Here is a 27941-nt window from a genome sequence, read left to right as displayed (position 1 = left end):
GGTTGGAGAGGGATTTATGACTCTGAACATCCCCGTTTGAATCTGAGCAAAGAGAGGTCTCTCTGAGGTCCCTGCTCTCAGATCTTGAGTAAATATTTGGAGAGAGAGACACAGTGGGCAGAAGATATGAAATAATCCACTGCACCCTTACTGAACTTTTACTCCATGCTTACACCACCCATACTGCACCCTTACTCCACCTATACTACACTCTTACATCACCCTTACACCACCCATACTGCACCCTTACTCCGCCCATACTACACCCTTACTCCACCCATACTACACTCTTACTGCGCCCTCACTCCACCCATACTACACCCTTACACCACCCTTTCTGCCCCCTTACTCCACCCATACTGCACCCTCACTCCATCCTCACTGCACCCTTACACCACCCTTACTACAACCTTACTACACCACCAACAATCACATCTGTTAACAGCATCTGCTATTCCTTCTGAACCACTCAAAGGAAAGACTTTCAGTCTGCTGGACATGACATAACAACACGACACGACATGGACAGACAGACAGAACACAAAGATGAGTCTGATTTCACATGAAGTGAACGCTGACAGCCCCAAACTATCGAAGGAAGTCATCGCTGCACACCCCTTTCCTCTGGCCATAATAGCGAGGGGCACTTCTCCGGAAAAAAATCAAATAACATAGCAGGGCAACACAGCAGAAATGCCCATCAAAAAACAACCAACATCTCTTTTGTGATCACCAGAGGATAAAAATCATCAATTCACGGGTTTAAGCTTCGCACATAAATCAAACACTTCAGGAAAAAAGCGTGTGTTTTGTGAGGATCGTAATTCGGAGTGCAGTAATGCAGAATGACCCAAATTACGAAAGCATAAATGACCTCAATATATTCCGAAGCTTTGAACTGCGGCACCGCGTCTGATGCACTCAAACTCCCGCTCCCATTTCCCCGATAAACTCCTTTCGCAAGAGCCACCCCCCCCCCCCCCCCACCCCCACCCGTCGCCGATCTCTGCAAGGTGGTTATCAAAGGTGATGGGAAATTACTAACTGTTCTGGCATTCAAATGGCTCCCGAGATGTAATAGGCACTATCTGCAAATGCCACTGACATCGCACCTTATAAAACTCCCTGTTCTGTCAAGCAATACATTTTTTTTTTTTTTTTTTTTAAATACTGCAAAATTGTTCAGTCACGCGCTACTACAGAAAACTCGATCAATTACGGTCAGACCCCAAGGAAGTAGGCTAAACCATTAGCATGCGCTGTTCACTGGTAGGGCAAACACATTCAGGGTGGGAAAGACCTGGCAGCTGTGTGTTGTCAAGCTGTATATCATTTCTTGCGTACTGTACGTACGGGCTGAAAACCTTTATTTTAGTATATTACTTTGCCATTTCTTGCCTCAGAAATCGCGTTTGCCGTGTTTGCGCAACGTTAGGCCAAAGGCAAAGATTTTACAAAACGGCAGCAGGGAAAAGTTTAAAGCCAAGGATGAAGCAGAAGATCAAATTTCTGCCTTTATGAAACGTCTGGCCCCGAGCCCTGATCAAATGCAATCCCAGAGAACAAACGGGGGGTGGGGGGGGGGTGGGGGTGGGAAATAACAGTCATGAAAACTCGTTTGGCGGTAATGCATAATTGAAAAGGAGGAGCCCCCTACGGCTGTACTGTCCCAGCAACGCTTATCAGTTTGGCCCCCTAGAAAGGGCTTTTAAATCGAAACAACAAAGAGCCGGCCCCCGTCAGTTTTTCAATTTGTTACCCTTTCTGATGGAAAAAAAAAAAACAAAATAGGTTCAAATGGATTTTTGAGAGATGTTTTCAGGTATTGCTCTGTCAAAAAAAAAAAAAAAAAACGAGATTTTTTTCTGATCTGACAAACCAGGTTTAAAAAAAAATAAAAAAAATGAAACGCGGGATATTGAAGGGATTTGATCGGTGTCGCTGTTCCTGTCTGGCAACCGTGTTATCGCTATGAGGAAGAGTGACAGGTGGAAGTTATGCGCAACACAAGATAGTTGTGATGGGCAAATAGTCTTCATGAAACAAAACATTGGCACAGTTCCCATATTCAACCGGTTACTGATTTCAACCAATCACTGCGTTCTGCTGTGGAGACCAAAACCATTTCTGTTGGTTCAAGCCAGTCAGTGATTGGCAGCTCACTGATGCTCCACCCGTTGCCAGGTAGACGGCACCTCAATCTCTCATCCCATTGGGCACATTCAGAATCCGTAGAGAGCAAAAGAAACTCATGAGATGGAGGGTTGGCAGCACTGTAAAAGCTTAAGGACAGCTACGGAATGCTAACCACATCAGAATGGGAAACCAAGTGTTCCTAGATAGCTACTGCATGTTTACAGTCTGCATTCATTCGGACCAGCCCACGATGAAAGAGCATCTGACACAGAGCAACAGTGATGTTTCCAGACTCGGCCCTCAATCAATAACATGTATTTATATGCCTATTCCTGTCTGTCTTCATCCAGTCAATTGTTGGCATGGCTATTAGGCCACAGGGGTAGAATTGAAGTGAGTGCAATTTTGACTGTTAGGTTAAGAGTAGCGAACAGCATTTGACACAATGTGCTATTACAACATTTAGGGTAAGAGTGTAGTATAATGGGCTTCCAACTCAAATCAAGAGGGTTTGATTCCCATCTAGGATTGCAGGGGGGGGGGGGGGGGGGGGTTGCCATTGAGTAAAGTACTTAACCTGAATTACTTGTATATATAATATTGTGTTGTTATAATAGATTGTGTGTGAAAAATATACCCGGTGTATGTTGCTCTGGGTAAGAGCGTCTGCTAAAAAGAGATGACATTTCTTGAAGCGTAGCTTGTTTTTTTTTTCCCCTCCCTGTTCCTCATTGTTCTCTCTTTTCTTCCCTTGGTATTGAGAGGAAAGTTGCTTAAACGCTACACTGACCTTGTTTGTCTTCTGGCAACTTGTACTCTTACAATTCCTTCAGAAACCTGTCGAAAGTTTAATTACGAAGCTAAACGGGGCTGCCGCCGGATCACAAGAGAGAGAAAAGCACTGGTTAAAAGCTAAAACTCACTTCATTCTCCAGCACAAAAGCCCGGATTTTCTGAAGCTACGCGCGTGCATGTTCTAAAAACGCTTTCAGGTGACGCGCTTTCATCTTGCAACGGTGGAAATCAACGGGGAGCACAGCAGAGAAACAAGACAAACATCAAGCGTTCAGATCCTTTTTTCGCCGTACAATAACAAATCACTGGGGCTGCTTTCAAAGGCCGGTAAGGCAACGAGCTTCCTGTCCTGAACAGAATCCTTCCTGCAAACCCCGCCATCTTCGGCGACAGGGGCGCCCTTGCAGCAAACAGAAGTCACGCCTCTTTGGTTGGAGATCGACACGCTGAAACCACACGACATCATCAAACCGGCTACACGTGATCCCGTAGCTCCCGGTAGCATCAGCAGGCGTTTTTCCAAATGTTCCTCAGCATTTCACGATGCATCTAATGAAGCATTTCAAGAAAAATGTTTGGTGTTCTCAGAGCAGGTGAGAATATTTCGCACGTTCCATCGAGAACACTGGCCAGCGTTTCTGCATTTTAACGTTCTTCTTTACGTTGGCCGCGCTACATCCCCCTCGCTAATTCTGAAAACTTACACTACAGAGCAAAGATGCGTTTGTAAATCAAAATGCCCAAGAACCAAACACCTGAAGTCAAAAGAGCAACGCCTTACGTATGCAATTAATACGCATAGCTATAAGCACATTACTGTAAGCACGCAATGGAGGGAAGAAGCGACTGTACGGGTGTAATAGTCCTACAACATGGACATATGAAACGGGTCTAGCTGACAGGTTCTGATATCTCCAGAACTTCCTGCAGTAGCTGTTCACACCGTGAGATCCCGTGGAGCACACAAGAGTGACGCATATGGAATGCACAGAGAGAGTTTGTTCAGGAAACTCTTGCTGCAGCCAACCAATGGTCGACCTCAGCGATCATGCACCCACGTGATTCCATTATCAACCAATCACATACAGTACACACAACACATTTTCTCATACCCATCCAATCACATGCACACACTAATAATGGAGGGCCTTTTTAAACCAACAGCCAGACCTCTCCAGTGATGCTTATTGCCAGCGCTGCTTCGCATGCTTTGCTTGCTACTACACAGATTTGTGCTCACCCTCCACCATCCAAGCTACCACCTGTTGTTTGGATCTGCTACTTGGTACTGGGGGGTTTCTGCTATTCCTCCTGTTTAGTAGGGGAGGAGATGTATTGTGCTCCCTCTTAGACAGCATAGTGCACAAACCAGATCCATTAAGCACCAAACAAAAAAAATTTACTTGCATTTTCATTAAAATATTTAATCTAAATACGTGAGCTGTCCTGACTGAAATGAGCATTCTGCCCGAAGCACACCATCCTTAACACTTCAGCCTCATGGAGAAAAAAAACAAGCCACTTAAATTATCTGTGTGCAGGTTTCTCTACAAGCAATTACACCCCTGGTTTGCAAACACGTCCAAACCATCGGTAAGTATTTATTTATGTGGAACTATACATTTTTTTTTATTTAGAAAATAAACTATTTAGGTTCTGTTTGGCCTGAGCACTCCACAAGCATTCTGTTTACCTGTTTAAAGATTCTGGAGAATTAAATTTACTAGAATGCATTGTAAATTTTATTGCATGGGGAAATATAATGATGAAAATCTCACAGCATTGCATTATTAAAGAATACAGATATAACTGTTGTGATATGTCGAAAAGATGTTGGGGGGATATCCCACTTCCGTATATTCAGAATATGCGACTGTCTGAAACGAATGGATCTCCACACCCCACCATGGTGAGAAGGCTTGGGTCGATAGTGCAGTGCAGTGAAGTCCCCTTTTCGGTTGGGAGGGAGACAATCATTCAGGCTGAAAAACACCAACTTCCTCCCCATCTAAGTCAAAGGAGTTCAGACGCGTAGCCCGCACCTTCAAGGTTAATGTCCTCTATCCTGAGGCAGAAGCCCTCGCTCAACTGACAGCAGAATAAATTAAAAAGCCCAGCCTTAGCCGCGCGCTCTCTCATCTGTCCAAGTTCCCGAACTCACTGACTTCTTTCAGAGCCAATACATTCACTGCTGTTATACTCTTACGTGGGTCAGACACAGAAAGGGACCGGGAGACTTCAAAAGGAAAGAGGAGCTTTATCGACTCGGCGAAAAGCAATAGAAAATGTCGACGGTTACGTGTCGACGGTACAACTGACTATGTTCCTTTGTATCAACAGAGGGAGTTATGGACTGTACCAATGTTAATGTTAGGAGGATATGCTACTTTGTACAGCTCTGTGTACTACAGCTGTGACCCACTCACAGCTGTAGCCTGACTTGTATCCTCAAGGTCAGAATTCAAACGTTAACTGAACATATGTCAAAAGAACTGCATGTACCCTAACTACAGCAGTGTCTGCCGCCTCGGCTGGCCAGGGTTTAAAATGATTGGCGTGAATGTCAGTTGAAAAATATATGTAGGCCAAGCCCGCAAAGTTATATTTTTTTTCACCTGGTGTCACCACACAAGCCAACCTCAAACTCTCACAATATCAGCGTTTGGGGAAACACCAGCCTAAGGAGCTACAAATGACAGAAGTTGCACTTGCTTCAGAGTGAAAACATCGCTCCAGACTGAGAGATAAACAAGAAAACAAAGTCCTCCTTTTATGCATAAACGAATATCCATATTTCAAGTGCTTTCATTCAGAAGGAAGACGGGAAACATAAAAGCGGAATTATATGGCAGAAAATATGAAATACTGTAATATCAAAGTGTTTGACTCAGCTTAAAGCTGGGCTCCTCTGAAGTCTTGGAGTGGGTGCCAGATTTAATTAAACTGGTCGTCTCTTATCCTAGAACGCTCTACAATGGAGAGGCACAAAGTAACCTGGGAAAGGAGGGATTTGCAAAAATCAATTGGGGGAAAAAAATCAAAGCACGCTCAGTTCCTTATCATTAAAACCGTTCATTTGTTTTCAGTCGTTCCTGTTTTATCACTTTTTAAACTATTTCTACGTGTCCAACTGAACCCAGCGTTTCTCCACAGTGCAGATGGCTGCCCCCAAACCGGCGAACAGGAACGGATCTGAGTGTCTACTAACGTTGCCAAGATGGGCAGAGCAAGACGAACCTTAACCGTAATTTCAGCAAAATCAGGGCATCTGAGAGGAGTTTCCATCAATGACACAGACAGAGTTACGGCAGGCATTTGTTAAAGAAGACCGGGTTAGAATTAAGACATTAAATAAAACAAGATTTTTAAAAAATACCAGAGGCTTCAAATGCTAATAAAGGATTTCCGCTTTTAAATGTTTCCGGTAATCCACTAGATTTTAAGCTTCCCCTCCAGCTCCGGCCACCTACGGGGAGGGTTTATTCAATTATGTGCGATATGAGCGCGCCGACGCACGTTTACTACCCTCTGGAAGCAGAAAGTCCCAATCCAACACTTAGGGGAAGCACTGATTTTACTGCTGCGGCATCGTCCAAACGTCCATTAGGGCCAATACAGGAAATCTCGACTCCGGTATTAGGCTAATTAATGCACTTGTGTCAAGGCATCTCAAATAGTTTTAGGTGGGGAACAATACGACTCCATTAAACGCATGATAATAGACTAGATTAACCAACTACACTTTCAAAAGCCATGCCTTCTCGTTTTTATAATAACAACAGCGTTTATAGACTAGGCTACATAGGCTAAGTGGAAACAGGGAATTACCAAAGCTCTTTTTCGTTTTCAAATAGCCTATTGGGATATTAGGCATGAGTAAGACGTTTTTTTTTTTTTACTTGGACCTCAACACTTCTGAGAATTACCTTGTGTCACAACGTTCCTAAAAGTAATCCAACTATATGAAAACTATCTTTATGTCTGAATACCTGAGGAATCCTTCGCGTGGCAGCCTGCATGGGCCCTGAAGCGCAGCGTCCTGGTATTGAGTGATTAAAACGCGAGCAGTTCCGGTCGACTGAGAATTCCACTTCTTCCTTGAAAAAAAATGAAATGTCACGCAGCCAGCACGTATCCGACGCAAATTAAACCATGTAGTGTATGCAGGTGCTCGGTTCTGGTGATAAGACCGACACCGGTGCTATTTTTGGACACAATGAGCATTGAAGCTGCTATCGGTTTGCTTCTCTTTCCCGCATGATAGATTTTTGCCACCGATTTGCATTGCCACCATAACCTGTAGGCTTATCTCTTTTAGGACATGTACTGTGACTCCATTCACAGCTGTTCCAACAGAAAGATTTCGTTCATAACAGTGTCACCTCCAACGGCGTATCGTCAAACACGTGTCAGATGAATTATGCATTCTAAAGTAGGCCTAGCCTATTGGTTTCACCTGCACCTATCTTAACTTAAAAATACAGCTCTAACCATTGTGTTGGCCTAGTTACCAAATAGTCATATGCCTCTTGCCATTCAGTAAGCCTAGTTTATATGAATGGATGTTTGGAGGTACTTTTTATACAACATTTTCAAACATTGTTTGATTACAGTCTTATTTTATAAATCAGTAAAAAAAAATTACAGCAGAAATTCATCAAACATGGTCTGTGGGATGGAAGTGACTCGCAAAATTTGGTGACAATGCGTTTGGTGACATTTGATGCAGCCTCAGAGTCAGCTATGAAAATGCTTTTTTTTCACACATCTATGAACTATGACGACCAGTAAGTGTGGAACTGAGTAATGTGAGAAGTAGAACTAATTCAAAAATCATGTTCTACATCCGACCTCACTCAATGTGACAGCCACTGTCATCTCTATAAAGTGTTTCAACGTGTTTTCTACATTTTTTTTGCACTCATTTACATAGTATTTACCACATTTTGCATTCACTGGACGTGATCCGATCAACATTTTATCCTTAAATTTCCGCATGCAAACTCCCTCTTCACAAACACCATACGGCCAGTTCCAACTTCGGCTGCCTCGAGCGCTGCGCAAGTCACCTTGCGTTTTTAATCTCACGTCTTTGCACATCGCTCAACTCGCCAGAACGTTTCAGAAGAAAAAAAGAAGGCACTTGCGTTTGTTTACAAGGACATTAAGGACGACTCAATTGATCTACGCCGTTGTCTAGACAAACTTTTTCATAATTTAAGGTACCAGCTATTTGGATTCAAACCTTTATTTGCCCGAAACCATGTTTTCAATTCTCTTTCTTCATGAATAACTCTGTTCATTTCCCTCATCCATCTAAACGTAGGACACATCTTCACAAGTAAGGCTCATAATTGTCTAGACATGACATCAACACCCTTATATAATTTTGGCAGAACTTCTCTATAATTCAACTGTTCAGTAATGAATAAACTTTTAATTGTGAATCATTTGGGGGGGGGGGGGGGGGGGGGGGGGAGAGAATCAGAACAATTGCTTCAACAATTACACTTTTAACAATGTTACATATAAATAATAAATACAATAAATGCTAAATTTAAGACATTTTAAAATGATAAAACGGTAAACTACCACCAAAACCGCAATTAGATTTTTATAGATTCTGTTAAAAAAGCGGAACAAAATCTTCCATAACTCCAGCACAACAGCAGAATTACCTCGCTTATAAATATGATAAAGCACCCATAATAACCAGGCCAATTATGACACCACCAATCATGCTAAATCTGAGAGAGATCTGGCGCCCATGATGAGGCCTTCAGTCACCCTAAAGTAGCAGCTGAACTACAATTGACTTGTCAGATATTCTAACAGCCAATTAAAAAACTGAATCTTGGTGTGCAGCTGGAAGACTATTGAATTGTCTCAACAGAGGTGGCAGGCACTCCGTCCAATGGTCACCCTTGTTTTCTCATGTGATCATTATCATCCAATCAGTGCGCCACCCATGCTCAGAATTAAGTAAACTAATGCAGAAAGTGGTCGTTCTTCTTTTAAAACAAATATAGGATGGGGAAATGATTCAGTTTTATTCAAGACCTTGAAATGTACACACTAAATGAACAGCCATATGATCAAACATGCCTCCCAGGTAACAAAGATTGGGGGGGGGGGGGGGGGGGGGGTGTTGGGTGAGTACCCTTGAAGTCAGGCCCAGTCAAAGAAAGATCCATCAAGGCACCCTTTGTAAAATGTGTATTATTAAACTAAATAGGCACATGAAAAGCACTACAGATACTCAGCTCGTAGCGTTTGTGCTCAACTACAGGCTATATCGGTTCAGGTATCGATGAGACACTTTCTTCCCTGGGCTTTAGTTACCTGCTCCATCTGGTGGTTAAAGCTGTAAACACAGCTTCCCCTTTTTATTTTCAATTGCTGGCAAGGCCATCGGTGTAATTTTTGAAAAATGTGTGTGCTTAAAAAATTTAAAAAACAATGAATCAGCAATTACCATTTTGTTGACGGTCTACAAAAAATGTCTGCAATTGCTGATCTCAGGATATATATCTTTTGCTTTTTAGTATTTCTCCAAGGCAATTGTACACTTGAGCAATGCAAAGCTATCAACAAGGTGAAATTATATACATGACGCATATACAATGTGTTTGTGTATATATATATATATATATATATATACAGTATATACATACATGCACAGTATAGGCTCCTTCTATAGCATGTATAATAGAATTGCCACTGATGTGTTGCAAATTGCTACGCCCAAGCACTCGCCCGCAATTCCTCTTCAAAGACATCCAAACTGCGACCATAAACCACTTAACACCTCCAACTGTGCCAGCCTGCTAGAGGCAACTTCATTTAAGGCTGTATACTCTAGATTTATTTATTTTTTTTTTTTTAAATCCCACAGGCTGGCAGTTTTTTTATTTTTCATTATTCAATCCCCACTAAACTAGCGTTCGGTGTGAAGTGGCTTTCCCTGACACGTTGATTGCCGGCGGTGATTGTTCCAAAAAACGGCGTCAGCCTTCTGCCAATCAGCTTATTTCCGCGGTTAAAGGCCTTAACGTCGGACGGCCAGAGCTAAGCTTTCCCTCCCCGCCGCCTGTCACCTCCCTGTCCCGTGGTTAGGTCTCAGAGCACCTGTTTTAAGAGGATAAGCTTTTGTTCTCATCACTTGCGAGGTTTACTACCGCTCCCTGGTGCTCTCGTCGGGGGAATTATGGGAAAATCAGCGATGCCCGCCGCGCCGCGGCGTGCTAAAATACAAACAGCTGGCGCTCGCGGCGCTCTGGCCGAGCGGGCAGAGGTTTTCGCGGCGCGGGTCCGAGCCGTCTGGCACCTCGGCCTCCGCCTTCTCCGAATTTGGCAGAGCTTTAAAAGAAATCATTTCCCCATCATCTCCACCCGGCCCCTGCGCGACTGGAGGGTCATTTTATTACACAGAAGCAATCAGACTCCTCAGCGGTGCGGCAGTTTGAATTCAAATTAACGTCATGAAAAATGAATGGCGCACAACTACCAAAAAAAAAAACAAAACAAAACGAAACAAAAAACTCCAAAATGCAGGCGTGATAATTCACTATCTGAAAGCTCGCTAATTCATGTCAAAATCAATCCAGCTGCCCCCACTGGAAGAACACTTAAAAGAACAGGGCATTGTGATGCACACTTAAACAAACGGCACGTCGAAACTCAAATTAAATATGTTTCCCGGTTTCCTTACACAAAGATAATTCACACAGATACAAGAAAACGGTATGACACGCGCTTCTAGATAAACACACATGTACTTTATGATTGAATACAGTTCGTTTTCAAGGCTGAGGCCCACGGACTGGTTTCGAAACCCGGACCGCGGCGGTTCTGGCCGTGGCTGACAGCTTAAAAAATCGGCAAAGCCAGTGGCCAAACCGCACGCGGCTCGCCAAGCTCCACGCGGACGACCGGGCCGAGGCTCAGACGAAGAGTCGCGACGATGACGAAGGCGGCGGAACCCGCCGGTCGTTCCGGAACCTCCCGGCGGGGGGGGGGGGCGCGTCACATCGCCGCGGCGGGCTTGGGGGGCAGCTTCCGCCGGTCCTTGGTGGCGTTGCGCTTCCTCTTCTTGCTCAGGAAGCTCTCCAGCTTCCCGCTCCGCTTCAGGTCCCGGTACTTCTCCGCCAGCTCCAGCTTGCGCTGGTCCGCTGGGAGGAGGAAGACAATTAAAGAGGGGAAAAAAAAATACAAATCTTGTGTTAAGTTTAGGACGCAAACAAGAATTGTACACAACACTGACCTCTGACCCCGTTCTGACCCCCTTTGACCCCCCCCCCCCCATCCATGATGTCAAGAGTTCAAACAAACAGAACATCCAGGCAAAAGCCACACGCTTTTTTTTTTTTTTTTAAACCTGTGTGATGAGCTTTATATTCAACCTAATCACTTTTAACAACTGCCTGCCTCATGCATTGCTAAGCATTTGAATTTGGCACCTTTTTTTAAATACCGTTCTGCCTGTGAATTTTACATTTTTTATGTCTCAGAAGTGTGATGCACAACCATTATTTCCATTTTCTGTGAACTTGAACCTCTGCTGATGCTTGACACATTCCTGGCAGACGCTGCAAAGAAAATGCAGTTTCTATCTGCAATTCTTTTACAAGCCAGCTGGGGACCCTCAACGGAGCCTTTGAGGACCCCCACGGGTCCCTGGACCCCCTGTTGAAAACCCAGGCTATGGAAGCATTGAGGCTCTGGCAGGTCCCTGGTAAATATACCTCACTGGCAGAATTACAGGCTTTGCCAGTCACTGTCAGTCAGCCGAGCGCCTTCACTATGAGCACATTAGCAAGCTACGCTGCCCGTGCGGGGGGAAATGCGACATTTAAATTTTTTACATAAACAACCAGAGTCAGAGTGGCACTTTAATAAACGCTAAAATAAACACCGCGTGTAGATTAGATGAAAGGCAAGACGCCCGCTTTGCAAAAACATATGTTTTCACTGGATCCTTAAAGACGTGGCGTTTCGGATCATTTGTCAGATCGAGGCCAGGGTCGGGCTCTCCGCTGCAGCGGAGGACGGGCGACGAGTTTCGTTTTTAATAATTGAGCGAAGCGTTCAGATGAGCGAGCGACGCACCTTTTCGCTTAATCAAACAAATAAACGCACGCGTTCGGCGGAATCTGAATAATAAATGAAACTTCACGCTATTCTGAACAGGAGAAGGATGAGGTTCATAAGAGCAGGGGTGTGGATCGAGCCGGGGGGAGGAAGGGGGGGGGGGGGGGTGTTGATTGGGCCGGGCGGAGGAAGGGGGGGTGGGGTGTGGATTGGGCCGGGGGGAGGAGGGGGGGAACGTGCCGAGGGCGGGGGGGGCCCTCTTCTCCCCCCCCTCCCGAGGTGAAACTTACACTTCTTGAGGAAGTAGGGCCTGTGTCCCTCCCCCACCAGCTCCCTCTGCTTCCTCTTCAGCTCCAGCTGTTTCTCCCGCTGCTGCTGCTGCCGCTGGTGCGCCTCCTCCTGGTTCACCTGGGGAGAGACGCGCTCCACACCTGAGCGTGGTGGGCACAATACCGCTCCGGCCGTGGGGATGGGGGTGTGGCACGGTGAGGTTACAAACCCATCAAGTTAGGCTAGGCGTGGGTCAACTCACCATCCTCTTCAGTAGCTGCTCCAGCTGTTCCCTCCTCTTGGTTCCTTTGACTTTCCGAAGCTTCTTCTGAACCATCTACAGCACAGACGGGAGATACCCACATTCAGGACATTTTAAACACTGACTGCATTCAGGGCACTTTATTAAATATGATTAAATATTGAATATTTTATAATTATTGAATATTTTATTAAATATGTCTATCGCCTTTGCGGTGGTCTTATACCGACAAAGTACAGGGTATTCTGAAAAGATTAAACGGGAATAAAACAAGAAGACCACACAGATAAGAACACATTACAGAATTTGCAATAAGAATCCACTTATTCCTTTTTTATTTCTTTACCTGCGTTTTTTTTTTTCACACATCGTCTTTTTTACTCAAGGTGAGCGGACTGTTTCCTTGTATGACAGACGCTATTATTAATAGAGCTTATTATTATTATTACGATTTACATTCAAGGTGAAAATTTATTTGACAGGTAAAGAACTTCTCATATCATAACTAGCTATATATAAACAAACGCATCATATGTTTCATACGGAATGCATACCTCTTTTTCTTTCTGCTTTATATCGTGAATAAAGCTGTAGGTCTTTTCAAAGATCTCTGGCTTATATTCCCCAGACAGGTCATCAAAACGAGGGTCCCTCAGAACCTGCAAAATCATTCCAGAATGTTCATTAAAAGATGGAACATAAAATTCTACAAACGCTGCACATCATACATTTAATCAATTCTGCACCGTCAGCACTTCTGCTAAAAGAGAAACACTTTAAAACAGACAGGCACAAAACTGGGGGGGAGAAAAAAAAAACTAAATTGGGTTTCAAAAAAGCAGTTTCAGAGAAGACAGCATGCACTCACACCAAAGATTGTGCCAGATTGCCTTGTCTGGAAAGTTAACAACAAAAAAAGCTTAGGGTTTAAGAGAAGAGGATTGAGCCTAATTACAGTGAGTTCGCTTGCTGTAGCAGCCAGAATAACCGCTTCTAGTCTCCTTTTTCACAGGCCAAACTGAAATACACCCAATCAACCGAGGCTTCACAGCTCCAAACTGCTTATTTCATCAAGAGGTCCCATGATGAAAATACTGACAAGTGACCTCTGGCATCGCGGCAAAGACAAACAAGCTGACTTCACAAAACACAAAGTGAAGAAACAAAACATTCACCTAAGTGAAATGAATCATCGTTCATCATGAAGCTATGGGACCATTAGCCCACGGCTACAGAGCTAAACACATTCTCAATCAGGGAAGGCCTTCCAAATGATCAATCAACCGCTGAATTAGGAAATTCAGTAAATATCAAGGGTGGAACAGGACATTTGGAGAAAGGGGGGGAACAGAGACTGATAATGATTACTCAGTCTGGCGTGACAGTCGGTTGCTTTACCTTGCAAACGAACAATAAGCTAGCCCCTCAGAAATGGGCCTTTGTTTTACATACTGACGTCATGCCGTGTGATATTTCAAGGGAAAATATCAGCCTTGCCGTCATCCGTTCTTATCGTCTAGTTGTACACGGATAGGTCATCCCGTGTGGCATTTTCCCAGAATTACGCAGCGTGCTGGACAATACACAGCCACCTGTCTGGCAGTCATGCGTTTAAAGCAACACGGGGCAATTTCTAGCGTAAACGCATGTTCACATTTGCACGCATCACAAGGGTGCTGGGTTGTATTTTTCCAACGATTTTCAACGGGTGGCACTTCCGCGCAACTCCACGGAAACGGTCTCGCCGACAGTATGAGAGCAAGGTTACTGCCGTGAAGCCAGCGAAACGTCAGTTACGCACTCACCCGTCGAGTAATACAGGTAGGTTTTGACGCAGCTTCTATATTCCGCAGGTTGAAACAAAAAAAAAAAAGCAATTGTGCATTCATTTGGAAGCATGAAGCAGTGCAACGCTGCCCACTGAAAATAGTTATAAAGTGCCGCTTGTGTGGGCGCTAACATCCTTAGCAGAAAGGGGCAGCAAACTGTTTGTGAACTGTGTTTGAACTCAGCTTGACGTGTCCGAGTGATGTATGGGGCTAATCATAAGATCCTTACACTAAAGCTTGTTCCGATCCAATGTCCTTACTACTCTGTCAGAGGCCTTTTTTTTTTACTGATTAAAATGCACCTGCACATTCCTGGCTAGGGCGCCAAAAGCATTTATTCTTTAAAAATACAATAACGGCAGTGCTTCAGCGGAGGGTCTCTAGGATCGATTGTAACCCATCTGTTCGCTCTCGGCGATGCTAATAAAGCCTCCATCTTCCACACTTACCGGTTTTTTGACAGGCACCACTTGTCTTAGAAAAGGAGCTGGTCTCTTAGCGGATATCTCCATAGGCCTACAAAAGAAAAACAAATGCAGTCTGAATGTACGGTTAAGGGAAAGCATCAGAGAAGACTGCACAGGTTTGACTTCAGGGTATGAAATTAACTTTTTCAACCTCTGGCCAGAGTGTTGTTTTTTTTTTTTTTTTTTTTTTTTTTTTTTTTTTTTTTTTTAAAGAGTTTTTTTGACCAGCCATTTTTTTCAACATTTCATCAGCCTTATCACCTTTCACAATATGACACAGCCTGGTTGGTTACCTGCCAAAGTGGCTGCTAAGGTAGAAAACCAGCCACAACAAAAACAAAAAAGTTCACCAGCATTTGGCTGGTAGCAGGTGTGAATTTCATACCCTGTTTAGCTTTGCCTTCATTTAAAATATAACATGATCACTTTTCCTGACAAGAGAAACACAAGACATCAGACAAGACATTACTGGAGTCAAGAGGTTAAAAAAAAATCCATGGGCTCTGATAACCGGTGAGATCTTTGCAGCTGATAGTTGGGTGGGTGAGGGGGGGGGGGGGGGGTCGGGGATTACCTGTTCTTGTTCAGGCGTTTCTTTTTCTCATGCACCTGTTTGTTTTTGGTCCCGTAGGCCACTTCATTGTAAACCTTCATACCGACTTTATTCTGCAGTTTCATGATGTCCTCGAAAGACATCGTTGAAAGTTCTAGATAGTGATGGCAGTACAGCAAACAATTAGAATCTTATATATAAGAAAACAGGGATGAACAGCCATTTGCAACATTACAGAAGCTGGTCCAAGAAAAAATTCTAAAATATTCATTAATGGCTTTGGGCTCAAATAAGACTAAACCTAGCGCACAAATTAAAAATGTTTATCTGACAAACAAATATCTACATTCCCGTTGGCAGCTAAAATAAACAACTCACAATACTTACACAATTTCTCCAGAGTAGCAAAATTGTAACTTACCACTTTTGATGTCCTCCTCCTCAGTTTTTATTTTTCCATCATTTCTGACCTCGGATTGCGTCCTTTCTTCTTCAGAAGTGTCATCCTCGTCGTCTTCAGAAGTGTCATCCTCATCGTCTTCAGAATCGCCGTCTGACTCAGCTTCTCCATCGCTGCTCTCAACATCTCCTTGGATGCCGACGGACTCCGGACCTCTCGCCTGTTCGGCCGGCTCGCTGCCATCATCTGAACTGCGGTCGCCCTCATCTTCTTCAAAATCGGATTCCTGCTCTCGCTCGGCGCTGTTCGACGAGCCCTGTTTGCTAAAAATCGCAAAGTTTCTCTCTAGCTCCGAGTCTTCTCCGTCGCTGCTCACCGGGTCTACCACCTCCGGCTTCTTACGCTTCCCAACCGGAGATTTTTCGGTGCTTTTGAGTTTTGGAACCGCCTGTTTTTTCTTGCTGGCCATCTGAAAATGTAGAGTGATGTCGTCTAGTTTAGACTTCGATTAACATAAGCAGCACCGAATTGCTGGGCAGTTAGCTACATTAACTAGCTACGTAGTCGTCATGTGCTGGCTATCGCTAAAGTAAATGCAATGAGTTTTAGTTAGTTGCACATTACTTTGTTACCCAGGTAGCCACAATAATAAAGAAGCGTATACGAATTCCGCAAATACAACAATGTGAATTAGCATATAATACGGTCTCTGAAAATAGCTAGCTAACGTTAGCTACTTACTTTCTAGTTCCTTACCATACTAACCGACAGCTAGCAAACGTAGACCTACCAGTATAGCTTCACAAACGTACATCAAGTGCTCATACTGAACCAGGATCCCTTTATGATCGCGCTGATTTTACGGTATGAATCAAAAATTATGTGTCTGGTTTTCAGGCCGTTAGATAATTTCTCAACATGAACTACCCCTACTTGATTAGCTAGCTACGTTTTCGGAACACATGCCTCCTGTACGTTATTAGTGGTGCATATTCCGCATTGCTTTTGACATGACATTTTAATTAAATATAATGATACTTACACTATAATCTTTTTTAAAAAAAACCAAGAATAACTCTTCAGTGTCTATCCACGTGGGTCCATGTTTGTTACTAGTTACAGCAAAGTAGCTAAACCACTGTTTGCGTGTCTCACAGTGATGACGTCGACATAATTTTAACCGAACAACAGGGGGCGATACTTGTAAAGGGAACTCAATCATCTGTCAAGCTCTGAAAAGACAGTATGGTGAAAATGTCGAAATTCACATAATTAGTTAATAATCAATTTGTAAAAAATAAAATGAAATACACAAAATAACTGCGTTATGTGTTGTAAGGTTTGTGTCATGCAATAAACAAGGGCAAAGGGCTTTTATTTATTCCGCATAAAGGTTTATTAAGCCTACTTTTGCAGTAGAAAAATATAAAAAGAAAAAGAAAACGACTCCATATTTTATGCATATTACATTTAACCAAGCAAGACATTCACTTTCAAAATGCATTGAGTAATGAAGACCAAAATATTATTTTATGGTACAGAACTAGCATCACAGCCTTAGGGCAAACAGATTAAGATTAATACATTTTCCATCCACATTTATTAACATAGTTGTAATATACCTATAGTCTGTATCTGAGCAACCAGCACAATTGCCTTCATGCCAAACGGTGGGTGCTTGCGTTCGCCTGGCAGTCTCATTTAGATGCAACCGTCAATGTGCGAATAAACGTGTTTTATTGAGCTCGACAAATTAACATTGTTTCATTTTCCGTTTAGTGCTCTTTTTTAGGCTCATCTCATCTGCCAAATATGATTGGTCAATTCCCAGAGGAAAAAAAACTATCTGTATACAACACATTATCTGTGCATTTCAAAACAGGGTATTTGGATTGTTACATTGACATCTAGTACAAGGCGAATTACGTATATTCGAATAATATTTTCAGGAAGGCACATAAATCCCAGTGTTTCAATATTTCCAGTTATATGACTTTGTCCTAATAAATAAACAATTCTCTCACTCTAAATTTAGGAAAACAGCACCTCTCAGTTCCAAAGACTGAACAAGAAATTTCAGAGGTAGTAAAGTTGTAACGGTTGCCGCAATTCATATCTAACGGTAAATTGTCAGACATTTCCGGTCTTGTAGTCATGATGGTACCGAGAACACAACGTTTAGAGAATGCTGTCTTAGATTCAAACCCCTTGATTGGTGACCTTTTCAATATTCAGTGAAGCCACACACATTGAGAGCTCTGTGCCATTTCTTGGCAGTGGTTCAACCCCTTATTTTACAATGACACCTAAAGCTTGCAGTGTAAGTACTAATTTGCTTGTAGAGAAGCACACAGTAGTACAACAATAGCAAAAATACAGTACAGTGAACAAGAATATAATTATATGAAAATATTAAGATCTAAATGCTTCTATAAATTCAGCTACCCCAACATGTTTGGTTTAACCAAACATTAAGTTTGATAAACCACAATTAAAACTGGAAAACAAACCAGTCAACATTCCTAATTTATCTTCTTGCCCTTGTGAGAAAGCAGTGCCTTCTCGAGTAGTCTTTTGTGCTTTATACGCAGTGTCCTTGATCTGTTTTTCTTTTTATCCAGCAAACAAGCCCCAGGTTGTTATGACAATATGCCATACAGAGATTAAAATACAGTAAGTCACAGACTCATTTCATTACAAGGATTCTGCCATACGTCCATCAGGAAAGATAGGAGAAACTTCATGTCAGGCTCTGAAACCTTTATTGTGCGCGTGTGTGTGTGTGTGCGCACGTGCACGTGTGTGTGCACGTGTTTGTGTGTGTGTACATGTGTCTGCACACCATGTGCCTCATGGAGTCACACCTGAGTATACCTGACAGTAAATTTACCTTGCTGGTGGTCCCTGTGTATGAAGTGGTTGAGTTGATTCAACTCGATGTTCTCTTGGGGTCCTGTTGTCAGGATGTGTGTGTCCAGTGCAGTGGCACCGCCTAGTGGCTGCTCATGGGATAGGTCCTCCACTAGGGCAGCGAAGGATAGTACGTCTGAGTGAATCGTAGCGGCGGCACCTAGGGCCTGCTGGCCACTCCTGGGCCCAATGGTGGCCACCGGGCCAGAACTGGAGACGGGTCCGGAGCAGGACAGCGAGTCTACCCCAGGAACCCTGCCCAGATCCTTCAGGATGCAGTCGATGACGCCCTCGTCCAGGACCAGCTCTGGTTTGACTGGGCGCGGTGTCGGCTGGGACCAGCTGAACATTCGGCCTGCGGCGCTGGTCACCTGGGCGGGTGGGTCGGAGACGCTGCCGCAGCCGCTGCGGTCAGGGGAGGCCCTCTCGTACCCGTTCCCCAGGGTTCGGGCCTCGTGGTCCGCGAAGCGGTACGTGTCGAAGCTGCTGGCCATTGAGGAGATCTGCCAAGCGAGGATGCTGATCTCCTCCTGCTCCTCCTGGCTGTACGGGAACACGCTACCGCTGCTGACGCCTGAGGTGGGGGAGGGGGAGAGGTCAGAGGTCACCGGCGGGGCAGGGTCGGGCAGGGGGGCGAAGAAAGAGCCGGCGCTCGCTGAGTCGTTTGTGGGCTGGACAAGGGCTTCCGGGTGGAAGGTGCAGTCCGACAGCCCCTCGTAGGCGACGGGCGTCGGCAGGCAGTCGGGGACCAATCGCGCGTCCGCAGGGCAGCTTGGGAAATCGTATGAAAGGGAGGGGGAGGGGCAGGGCTCTGGAGACCGGGTCGACGCCTCGTTGATGTCGCTCAGGGGGAAGCCGTGGCCTACGATAGGCTGGAGAGATTCGGAGGCGGAGAGGGGGCCAGACGGCCCACAGCGGGAGTCCTGGAAGGAGAGGTAGGAAGGAAGTCCCTCCTGGAGCGACAGCAGCTCCTCGGGGTCATAGATTTCGAGCAGGAAGTCTGATTCTGCTTCCTCTTCTTGAATGGTGGGCGAATGGGAGGGAGCAGGGCTATGTGAGGAGGTTGGGGACATCGCCCCCCAGTGGTCTGCCAGGGAACTGCCCTCTTCACAGGCCTGGTTGGTTGGAACTGTGCCGGATACCTCAGGGTCCATGAACCTGCTGGTTTTTTTGGGGGGCTGTTCACTCGGACTGCTGGGTAATCTCTGTCTCTTCAGCCCCGTGACGGCACCATTATTCTGACACAGGCAGATGTGAGGCAGTGCAGGTCTCTGGGAGGATTTCCGAAGATGGGTGCATCTCGAAGGTCCGTGGATGTCGGTGTAGATTTTCTGCACCAGAAACTCCGCCTCTGTTTCACTGCAAAAAGGGTCGGAAAGAATGTCTGTCAAAGATCCCATTGTGACATCAGCACTATTGTCAGTTACTCCTGATCAGAGCCATAGATAGAGATATCTACAACTCTGCTCTTGATTATGATTATGTCAGTGGTGTTCTAATAGGTGGTAAAACAGATTTTGGTTGTAAAGGTCCAGGCTGGTACCTGATGATATGATTGGTGCAGGTCACAGTCTGTTTCCCAGTATCCTTTGCAGCTCGAACGTACAGCCGTTTCCAAGACCAATCTGTGCACTGTAGCCTCAGGATCATCTCTACTGGTGTACCATCATTTAACTGCACTGTGAAGCAAAGAGAAAACCTCTCTCAACACTTTGGAAGAGCTTAACTCTTAAACTAAAAAACCTGGATTATATTAAGATTTGCAAGCTTTCAATCAGAACTCAGTTTTATGTGTGATTGACAGAGTAGGGATCAATTCAGTTTCAGTTCAGTTCAGTCAACTCAGGATGCTAATTATTTCAAGAATTGACAAAAATGGCCATAATAATTCAACAAGAATTTTTCAGTTAATGCGTTCAATTATAATTTATTTCTTGAAATGACTGAATTTAAACTGAATCGACTCCGTGCTTGGTGACGGACTCATTTGAAGAATATGTGCAAAGGCATGCTTGGGTCAGAAATAAAATCGGAATTTTTCTCAGAAAAATGTCTTGTTGGAGGCTTGCTCATGGTTCATTTCAACACTTACGCAAAATCTTGTGCGCCTCTACACCTAAAACTAGGTCCTCTGGGTGCAGGAGGTTGTACCAGGATCGTCCAATGATGTCCTCCGATGAGTAGCCAAGATAAAATGGCACACTGGGAGAAGAGAAAAAAGTGCATATGGAAAAATGCTTCAAATTTGGAGCAAATGGCTGCCTTCTAACAATTCTTAAATTGTTAAAATCGCTTGACGTACCTCTCACACGCGTGCATAAAAGTCATGTCGGGCCGGTGGACGGTCCGGAAACTTTGCGGGAGCTTGTGGAGGTCGTCGTCTTTCAGCCTATTCACGGTCGGGGTGCAGAGCGCGACGAAGGCTCGGTCGAGGTCGGGGCACGCCGCAGAGGATTGTGGGACGGACTGGAAGCGGCCCCTGACCAGCATAGTGCAGCTCCCGCCTTGTCGGACCCGAAGCGACTTGGAGGTGTGCATCCGACAAACAAAGGCTTTTTCTGGAAGAATGAAAAGAAGAATACATCACTGATGTGACTCTGCAATGTAGCAATGACTAAAGACCAAACACCTTGAGAAACAGGTATATGGAGGCCCGTACTAGGACAGTTAAGAAAGAGTTAAGAAATCCTTCTTTTGCATCTGCTAAAATATTTTCTACTTTCTTTTCAGTGCCACTAGATTTGCAACAATAAAGGGTTCCTTGTGACAAAAAAAATATCTAAAAACAAATTACCTGACCATACAACTTCACACCTGTCAATTCATTAGTCTTCCATTTGGAAGACAGGGAAACACAAAGAGAGCGAACAAGCACCAGCACAGAAAAACTGTTGACCTGACAGCGCCCCAGATTTAAGACCAATAACTGCTGTCAGTGTATACTTAATCTGAGTCTCTTCAGGGCTGAGGTAGTGTTCTTTAACCCTTTGAAGAGTAGGTTTTTTTGGAATGTTTTTTTTTCTTCCCACAATTCTAAGTCAGTGTTCTAAAACTCCACTGCTTTCAATCACCAGTAGTGATGGTGACATCAGCATTAGAATGTTCAGCGAAGAACATTCTAATCACATATTTGTGATCTCACACCATAAAGGGGTTAAAAGCTTTATTTGAGTTCCTACCCATGACATCAGTGCAGTGATCTTCCAGGTGCGATTTCACTATGTTCAACTCCTTCCTCTCCACCATGGAATAGAAACTGTCCCCTTGAAGTAGATCCACCTGGAGAGATAGGGAAAAAACAACCAGACCTGTTATTCATGATGCCTCTAAATGTAAAATTTCATGGCGATATAAATTTTAAAAAGACCTAATGCATGTCAAAGTATGTGCGTGTAAACAAAAGATGCAGCAAAACTTTCATATTACATTATGTGTATGCCCAGAAGGGCTACTTGATTTATAATATACATAATGTTCAGAAAGACTACTTGATTTATAATTCTTAGGTATAATATATATTAAAAATGAAATATTTTATAAGACAATATATTTGAAGACAACTCTGCCCATGTTAGGCTGTAATTTATGGACAATGATAAATACTGCATCCAGCACTGCATCCAATCTCAACTTTTAACACACCGGCTCAAAACAGAAAGTTTTTACGACACACGGTGTGCACAGTGTGATTTAAATATGCACGTCCACGTGGGATATAAACGAACCATTGAGAAGCCCAGGTACTCCGTCACATTCTCAGACACGTATATGAGCTTTCCCTCTCTGGTCATGGCCACGATGAAGCCGGGCAGGGCCTGCAGGAACTCTTCATACAGGATACAGGAACTCTCTTCTTCCTTGGGCCTAAGCTCTGATTGAGACAAGGAACACGCTGGATTAGCATTACATTACATTGCAGGGATTTAGCAGACGCTCTCATCCAGAGCGACTTACACAACCTTTTACATCGGATTTACATTGCATCCATTTATACAGCTGGATATATACTGAAGTAATGCAGGTTAAGTACCTTGCACCTGAAGGGTACAACGGCAGTGATCGACCTGGGAATCAGAGTCACAATGACTGTGTGTGTGTGTGTGTGTTTGTAAACACCCAAGAACTCACCATGCAATGCTGCTACACTTGAGATCTACAAAGACAGTGTCTGGCCCCAACAACCAAGATCCCAGCAGGTAATCTACTGCTAGAGCAGCGGACATAGATGGTCTCTTCACCTTGGAAGAAGAGGGACTTCCTGACGTAGGTGCAGATGGCCGACATGGAGTGCAGGTAGGAGAGGCGCTCCTGGTCCTCCGGGGAAATGGGCAGCAGGCGGCGCATGCTCCTGATTTCGGCGTTGATGTGGTCCCTCCGGGCCTTCGACGCCCCCTTGGTCGACCTGCGCAAGACCATGACAGAGGCGTCAGGAAGCACCGCCCCCAAATCGCCTACGCTACGGCTGTCTCCCTCATCTGCCACTATAGCGCATCACTTCCTGTTCCCATGTCACAAGACCACTGCAAATAGGCCTCTACGATTGGCTGCCTCATTCACCGATATTGTCTTCTTCTTCCCTCTCTTTTCCCCCCCTCAAAACAGTATTTTTGTGGGGTTTTTCTTGCTTTTGTTTTTGGCTGGAATGACATCAAAAAGGCCGATTGCTCTGTGAAAGAGACCTTGGAGGAACCAAACTTCCGCCAAAGCCGCTCACATAGGAGAGAGTTCCACAGAGAGAGAGAGAGAGAGAGCGAGAGAGAGAGGAGAGAGGAGCATCACATCACAGCGGTCTGTGGTCGCCGGGGCCTGAGAGGAGTCCTCCACACTTTTATAGGCGGCGCAGCGTGTGGGCGTGCAGAGGAGGCTGGCCGAGCGCGCTCTCAGCACCTTATAAAGACGACGTCCAGAGAGCTCGGCCGTCTGCGTCACTCGACGCTACCAAAGGGCCTCTCTGCCCAGTTAGGTCCTAGCAAGGAAAGATTCTGCTTGGCTGAGCAGCTCGCTCTCTCCCTCCCTCTCTCTGTCTCTCACTCACTCTCTTTCTCTCTCCCCACTCATCTCCCATCCATTTACTGCTTGACCACAATTAAAACAGGGTTCACTGCAAAAAAGTATGCTTTGCCTCCTCAGAAAGATATCAGTTTGTTTGCCTCACACAGCAAACACACAGAGACCCGAAATCACATTTTTAAACATTATATGGAGGGCTATGAGGCATTCACTGACTCTTAAATGAATTAGAAAATATTTACAAAATGTCCCAGAATAACTCAAGCTTTTCATCTTTAACATGCAAAAAAATCACCAATAGAAAATGTCCACATTAGTTATCAGATACTACAGGTACTGTAGGCCTATATCAAGGTAGCCCTCAGTTTTTTAACCGAGTTCGAAAATATTAAAATTACACAGAATCGCTAAGGCTTTAAAACAACATGCAATATAGTATCATCAATAAATATTCGCATTTGTAATTTTAACCACTCATATGCAGGATATGCTGTGCAAGCCTAATAGAGACACTATGTAGCAATGCATTTTGCCCTTACGTAATTTAAAGGACGGTAAACGCGATGACCGACAGAGGGAGGTCTAATAATTCTTTAAGTAATCGGGGTAACTCCGTCCGGCGCAGGAGAGGAACAGACCTGAATCTCTTGCACGAAACTTTTCTCCGATTGACGCTCACGTCAGTGCCGCTCGGAGATGAAGAGGGAGTGTTTCCACGTTTGCCGCTCATTGGACTGGAGTCGCAGCATACCGTCATTTTCCTTCAGCTGTAACGCTAAAAAAAGACGAAGCGGTGCAAAAAAAGTGAATCGTCAAAAAAAGTCGTCTTCTTCAGTAGTGCTGTCCATTTGTTTGAAGACATGTAATAAAACGACCCAAGTACGCTAATCGCGTGCTGAAGAAATTAAATATATTTAGCCTAAATATGATTGCTGTCAGGAAAATTTTTTAGTTTTTTAAGTAAAGGGATTTAAAACGATTGGCAGCCTAAAGAAGAAAAATCCCTGTGACAGCTCTGCACCAGTTCGGGATGAATCCGTTTCTCCTTACCTTAGGGTGGTCATCTGTATCCTGTCGGCGTTTTGTACCTCCTTTTATAGTTGAGCTAGAGTACAACCTGATATCTTTGTTTAAAAACTGAGCGAGAGAGGAGGGGAAAGGGGGGGGGGGACATCAATGTTGCTTGTTGTGACGCAATGACAAGCGATGGGATATTTTTAGTTACGGTACTCTAAAAATAAGCGCGCAGTCTACCCCAGCGGGGAGGGGGACTGGCATCACTTACAAAAAAAGTGACGTCTGGTAATCAGCAACGGCACCGGCTGCGGTGACTGGCCAGTCCCTCTTGGCTTAAACGAATACAAACAAGTAAACAACCATCTTCGTGAATAACGCGTACATCTGAAATTTATCATGCATTATTTATCAATACAGTCTGTTTAGCTTTTTTTGTGACGCAGCTCATGTATTTTTAATCGTGTTATTTTATTTATACTCCTTGTTTGATTAATGAGCTTTTCTCGAGATTCCCGAATTAAACTAATAAATTCATTATGAGTAAACAGAAAGGTAAATATGCTACGATCTCATTAATTTCTCACTGCGTGCTTATTATAAAATAAATATGTATGGTAGTGGTAAATTATTGATGATAATCATGGTGATCGCAGATATATCAAATTAGAAGTCACTTGAATTGTCCGTGCAGATGCTCAACGTCGACATTAATTGTGAGAGAGTATAGACTAGTTAAATTAGTTATATTCATGCCTGAAATAACAGTACTATGCAGTATCTTGTTTACTTATTCAGCTGGCTAGTTCATTCTTAGTTTAACTTTGCGAAAAGTTGGATTGCAGTAGTTTTTTTTTTTTTTTTAATTATAACACCTATACTCACCTCACCACCTCAAACTTAAATTGAAATTACATCACCGTTTTTCTCTGTAAATCCATCTTTCATCTCAGATGCTCATTCTGCGCAATAAAAAAGATGTGTGTGCTAGACAGTGTTAAATCTACCGTGAGTCTGCCAATCATCAGACTGTGTACAGCCTACGTAACCCAAAGAGAGTTATTTTGTAATAGAAGGACATGTGGCCATCGCTGAAGCGGCAACCTGATTGAGGTTGCCAAGCTGCAATTCTTTGAGCTGCAATTCGGAATTCGTAATTCAGCGATTATCGTCAGTGTACAGCTTCTGCTTGTTTCAGAACAGGAACGGCCCAGTTTCCTCTGTCCGTGAGCCTCGCGGTCAGGAGGTCTTGCTTGCTCAGCGTCACTGACCTAACCCTCACCAGCCTGGCGAAACGGGGCGCCAGAGGAGGTACCAGAGTAAGGCTGTCATCGGTCTGTCTTATAGCGAGTGCTGTCAGTGCGTGTCCCATGGGGGTTGGGGTGGGGGTGGGGTGGGGGGGGGGGGGTGTGGGGGGTTGAGCTCTCACAGTCAAGTTTGCCTGAAGAGTCGTCTGGCGTCGGTGGGATGCCATGGTCAGGTTAGGCCATCTGCACTAACGGGACCCCGAGGACTGTCAGCACTCTCACAGGCAGAGGAAGGCTTGTCAGAGACCGGGGGTGCAGTATAAAGTGGGGGTCTGGGGTCTCCCGGCTCCTCCCATTAAGACCCAGTTCAAGTGTGTGGATGGGGCCCCGTGGTCTAGTATCAACTCTAAATGGTGCCCGTGGACTCTGGCTGGTAGGCTAGCAGAGTGAAGGATGACCGGTCATATCATCACCCAGGGAGGGAGGGGTTCAAAACCTTGGTGCTAACCGGGCACCTAAAAGGGACTGCCCCGTAATATCTTCAAATGATCATCAGACCCTACACACCTACCAGACCCCTCTGTTCAGACCACAGTATAATGTATTATATTGGGATGCAGGACCAAATGATCACAAGATTAAATGCCAATAAATCAGCCTAATGGGTCTACCTGAGTAACTGAGAGCAGAATGTGGCATTCAAAAAAGGTAACCCCTGAGCTTCAGGTGTATAGAGGAGAACATCACCTGCCCATTGCTGTTTGCTTTTTAACCAGCAAGTGCTCATGTCTCCCATTGCATGGTTAACTTTGATCTTGTTAGCTGGTAACAAGTCAAAAAAGGATTGTCACAACTCGACTTTTGGACTGTTGTGCATGTGCTGAGTGCATGTCCCCTGAAAAGGACGCCGATTTTTTAAAAAGCCGTCTTCCCCTTCCATCTGTATACATTTTGGGCTCCCAAAAATACATTTCAATAAGTAGCCTATTACACGATATGGGTGCATCTGGGTGGATATGTATTTGGTGAAGTTTTGCAGTTTTATTCGTTCAAAGTTAGATTTAAATGTCAGAGGACTGTCAAAAAATAGTTATGGGTGTTTTTCAGTCATTTTGCAAGACGTAGGCCATACCAAATGCACATTGGTTAAGCTCCGAAATAAACGCCGAACATCAGTCTAAAACGGGAAAAGCATTCAACTGTAAACAGGAAAAGTATTAGATAATGAGCGCTTTTCAGCGGGCTGTCAGTGCGTTTTTACCAAACTAGCTGCAAATTTCCAAGGCTTTCCACCAAGGTAATTTGACAGAAAGTAATGCTCAATAGGCACTATTCAAGAAAGCCTTCAAGCTCTCACCACGCATCCTCTGCTTCTCCCAATAGAGCTTTGCTTTCAAAGCAGCTAAAATTGCACGAGGACAACCGACAGTGCGATCTACGAAAAAAAAAAAAATCGCAAAAGAGAGGCTAATTACTTTCCTTTGACCTGTGCAACTCTTGTCTCACAGATCGTATTAGGCGAGTAAGCCCGCGTATTAGCTTTCAAGATCTGGCGGTTTTAAACCCAAAAGGGAAATTGGAAAGCAATTTATTGGGTTTTTTTTGCCGAGCGTCTCCCAGACGTTAACGCTTAAGCTGACCTCCTGTGCGGAGGGCAGACGGACCAGCACTGGGACCAGCTTCCTGTGTACGACCCTCGGGGCGGGACTAAGTGCCCGTTCCCAGTCGCCGTTGCACTCAACGCTGACGATAACGCCACCTTCGCGGGACCGTCCTGGTGAGAGACGAGAGCAAACTGCTGAGCCAAGGGAGCGTCAGCGACCCGTCACGAGGACATCATGAAGCAGGAGCGGACAGACTAATTAAAAGCTATTGAATTGATAGCAGGGGAAATGCGACTGGGAACTGTTCCAATTAGCACAATGGTTGTTTTTTAGGCTTACCTTTAAAATCATTTT

The 27941-nt window shown here is 44.4% G+C and overlaps 2 protein-coding genes and 1 long non-coding RNA gene across 5 annotated transcripts in view; all 3 read right to left on the bottom strand.

Moving 5' to 3' along the window:
* LOC118220105 overlaps window positions 1-8390 on the bottom strand; it is a 42290-nt gene extending 33900 nt beyond the window's left edge. Inside the window, exon 1 of the long non-coding RNA XR_004763918.1 lies at window positions 6921-8390. This is a non-coding gene — a long non-coding RNA (uncharacterized LOC118220105). The remainder of the gene's footprint in view (window positions 1-6920) is intronic.
* A 741-nt stretch (window positions 8391-9131) lies between these two features.
* On the bottom strand, window positions 9132-16960 carry rrp36 (ribosomal RNA processing 36). 2 transcript variants are annotated; one of them, XM_035403856.1, is made up of 8 exons: window positions 16845-16960; window positions 15824-16271; window positions 15424-15556; window positions 14832-14898; window positions 13108-13212; window positions 12554-12628; window positions 12312-12429; window positions 9132-11102 (listed from the first exon to the last, which is right to left on the bottom strand). In XM_035403856.1, the coding sequence occupies exons 2-8, from the start codon at window positions 16269-16271 to the stop codon at window positions 10957-10959; spliced, it is 1092 nt and encodes a 363-aa protein (XP_035259747.1). In that variant the 5' UTR covers window positions 16845-16960; the 3' UTR covers window positions 9132-10956. The 2 variants fall into 2 exon arrangements, with proteins under 2 accessions (XP_035259747.1, XP_035259745.1); XM_035403854.1 differs by lacking the exon at window positions 16845-16960 and adding an exon at window positions 16593-16738.
* A 198-nt stretch (window positions 16961-17158) lies between these two features.
* Window positions 17159-24858, bottom strand: LOC118220166 (neuronal PAS domain-containing protein 4-like). Of its 2 annotated transcripts, XM_035403849.1 has the most exons (9): window positions 24773-24858; window positions 24361-24497; window positions 22951-23114; window positions 22438-22583; window positions 21892-21991; window positions 21015-21270; window positions 20805-20914; window positions 20256-20391; window positions 17159-20071 (listed from the first exon to the last, which is right to left on the bottom strand). In XM_035403849.1, the coding sequence occupies exons 2-9, from the start codon at window positions 24477-24479 to the stop codon at window positions 18661-18663; spliced, it is 2442 nt and encodes an 813-aa protein (XP_035259740.1). In that variant the 5' UTR covers window positions 24480-24497; window positions 24773-24858; the 3' UTR covers window positions 17159-18660. The 2 variants fall into 2 exon arrangements, with proteins under 2 accessions (XP_035259740.1, XP_035259741.1); XM_035403850.1 differs by lacking the exons at window positions 24361-24497; window positions 24773-24858 and having other exon boundaries at window positions 22841-23059.
* Window positions 24859-27941: the final 3083 nt, after the last annotated feature.

The sequence above is a fragment of the Anguilla anguilla genome, chromosome 2, assembly GCF_013347855.1.
Source record: "Anguilla anguilla isolate fAngAng1 chromosome 2, fAngAng1.pri, whole genome shotgun sequence".
NCBI classification, from domain to species: domain Eukaryota; kingdom Metazoa; phylum Chordata; class Actinopteri; order Anguilliformes; family Anguillidae; genus Anguilla; species Anguilla anguilla.
Note: the sequence above shows the minus strand (reverse complement) of the source record. Positions and strands in the feature narration are given on the sequence as shown.

Excerpts from the sequence above, each read along its gene's own strand:
- rrp36 (XM_035403854.1), bottom strand. The coding sequence starts at position 16,616 with ATGTACGTTTGTGAAGCTATACTG. Across the intron at positions 12,430-12,553 it reads AGCAGCTACTGAAGAGGATG|GTGAACCAGGAGGAGGCGCA; the intron begins GTGAGTTGACCC and ends GTCTCTCCCCAG. Across the intron at positions 11,103-12,311 it reads GCCCTACTTCCTCAAGAAGT|CGGACCAGCGCAAGCTGGAG; the intron begins GTAAGTTTCACC and ends TCCTCCTCCCAG.
- LOC118220166 (XM_035403849.1), bottom strand. The coding sequence starts at position 24,479 with ATGACGGTATGCTGCGACTCCAGTCCAATGAGCGGCAAACGTGGAAAC. Across the intron at positions 22,584-22,950 it reads GAAGTCCCTCTTCTTCCAAG|AGCTTAGGCCCAAGGAAGAA; the intron begins GTGAAGAGACCA and ends TGTCTCAATCAG. Across the intron at positions 21,271-21,891 it reads TCACTGCACTGATGTCATGG|AAAAAGCCTTTGTTTGTCGG; the intron begins GTAGGAACTCAA and ends TCATTCTTCCAG.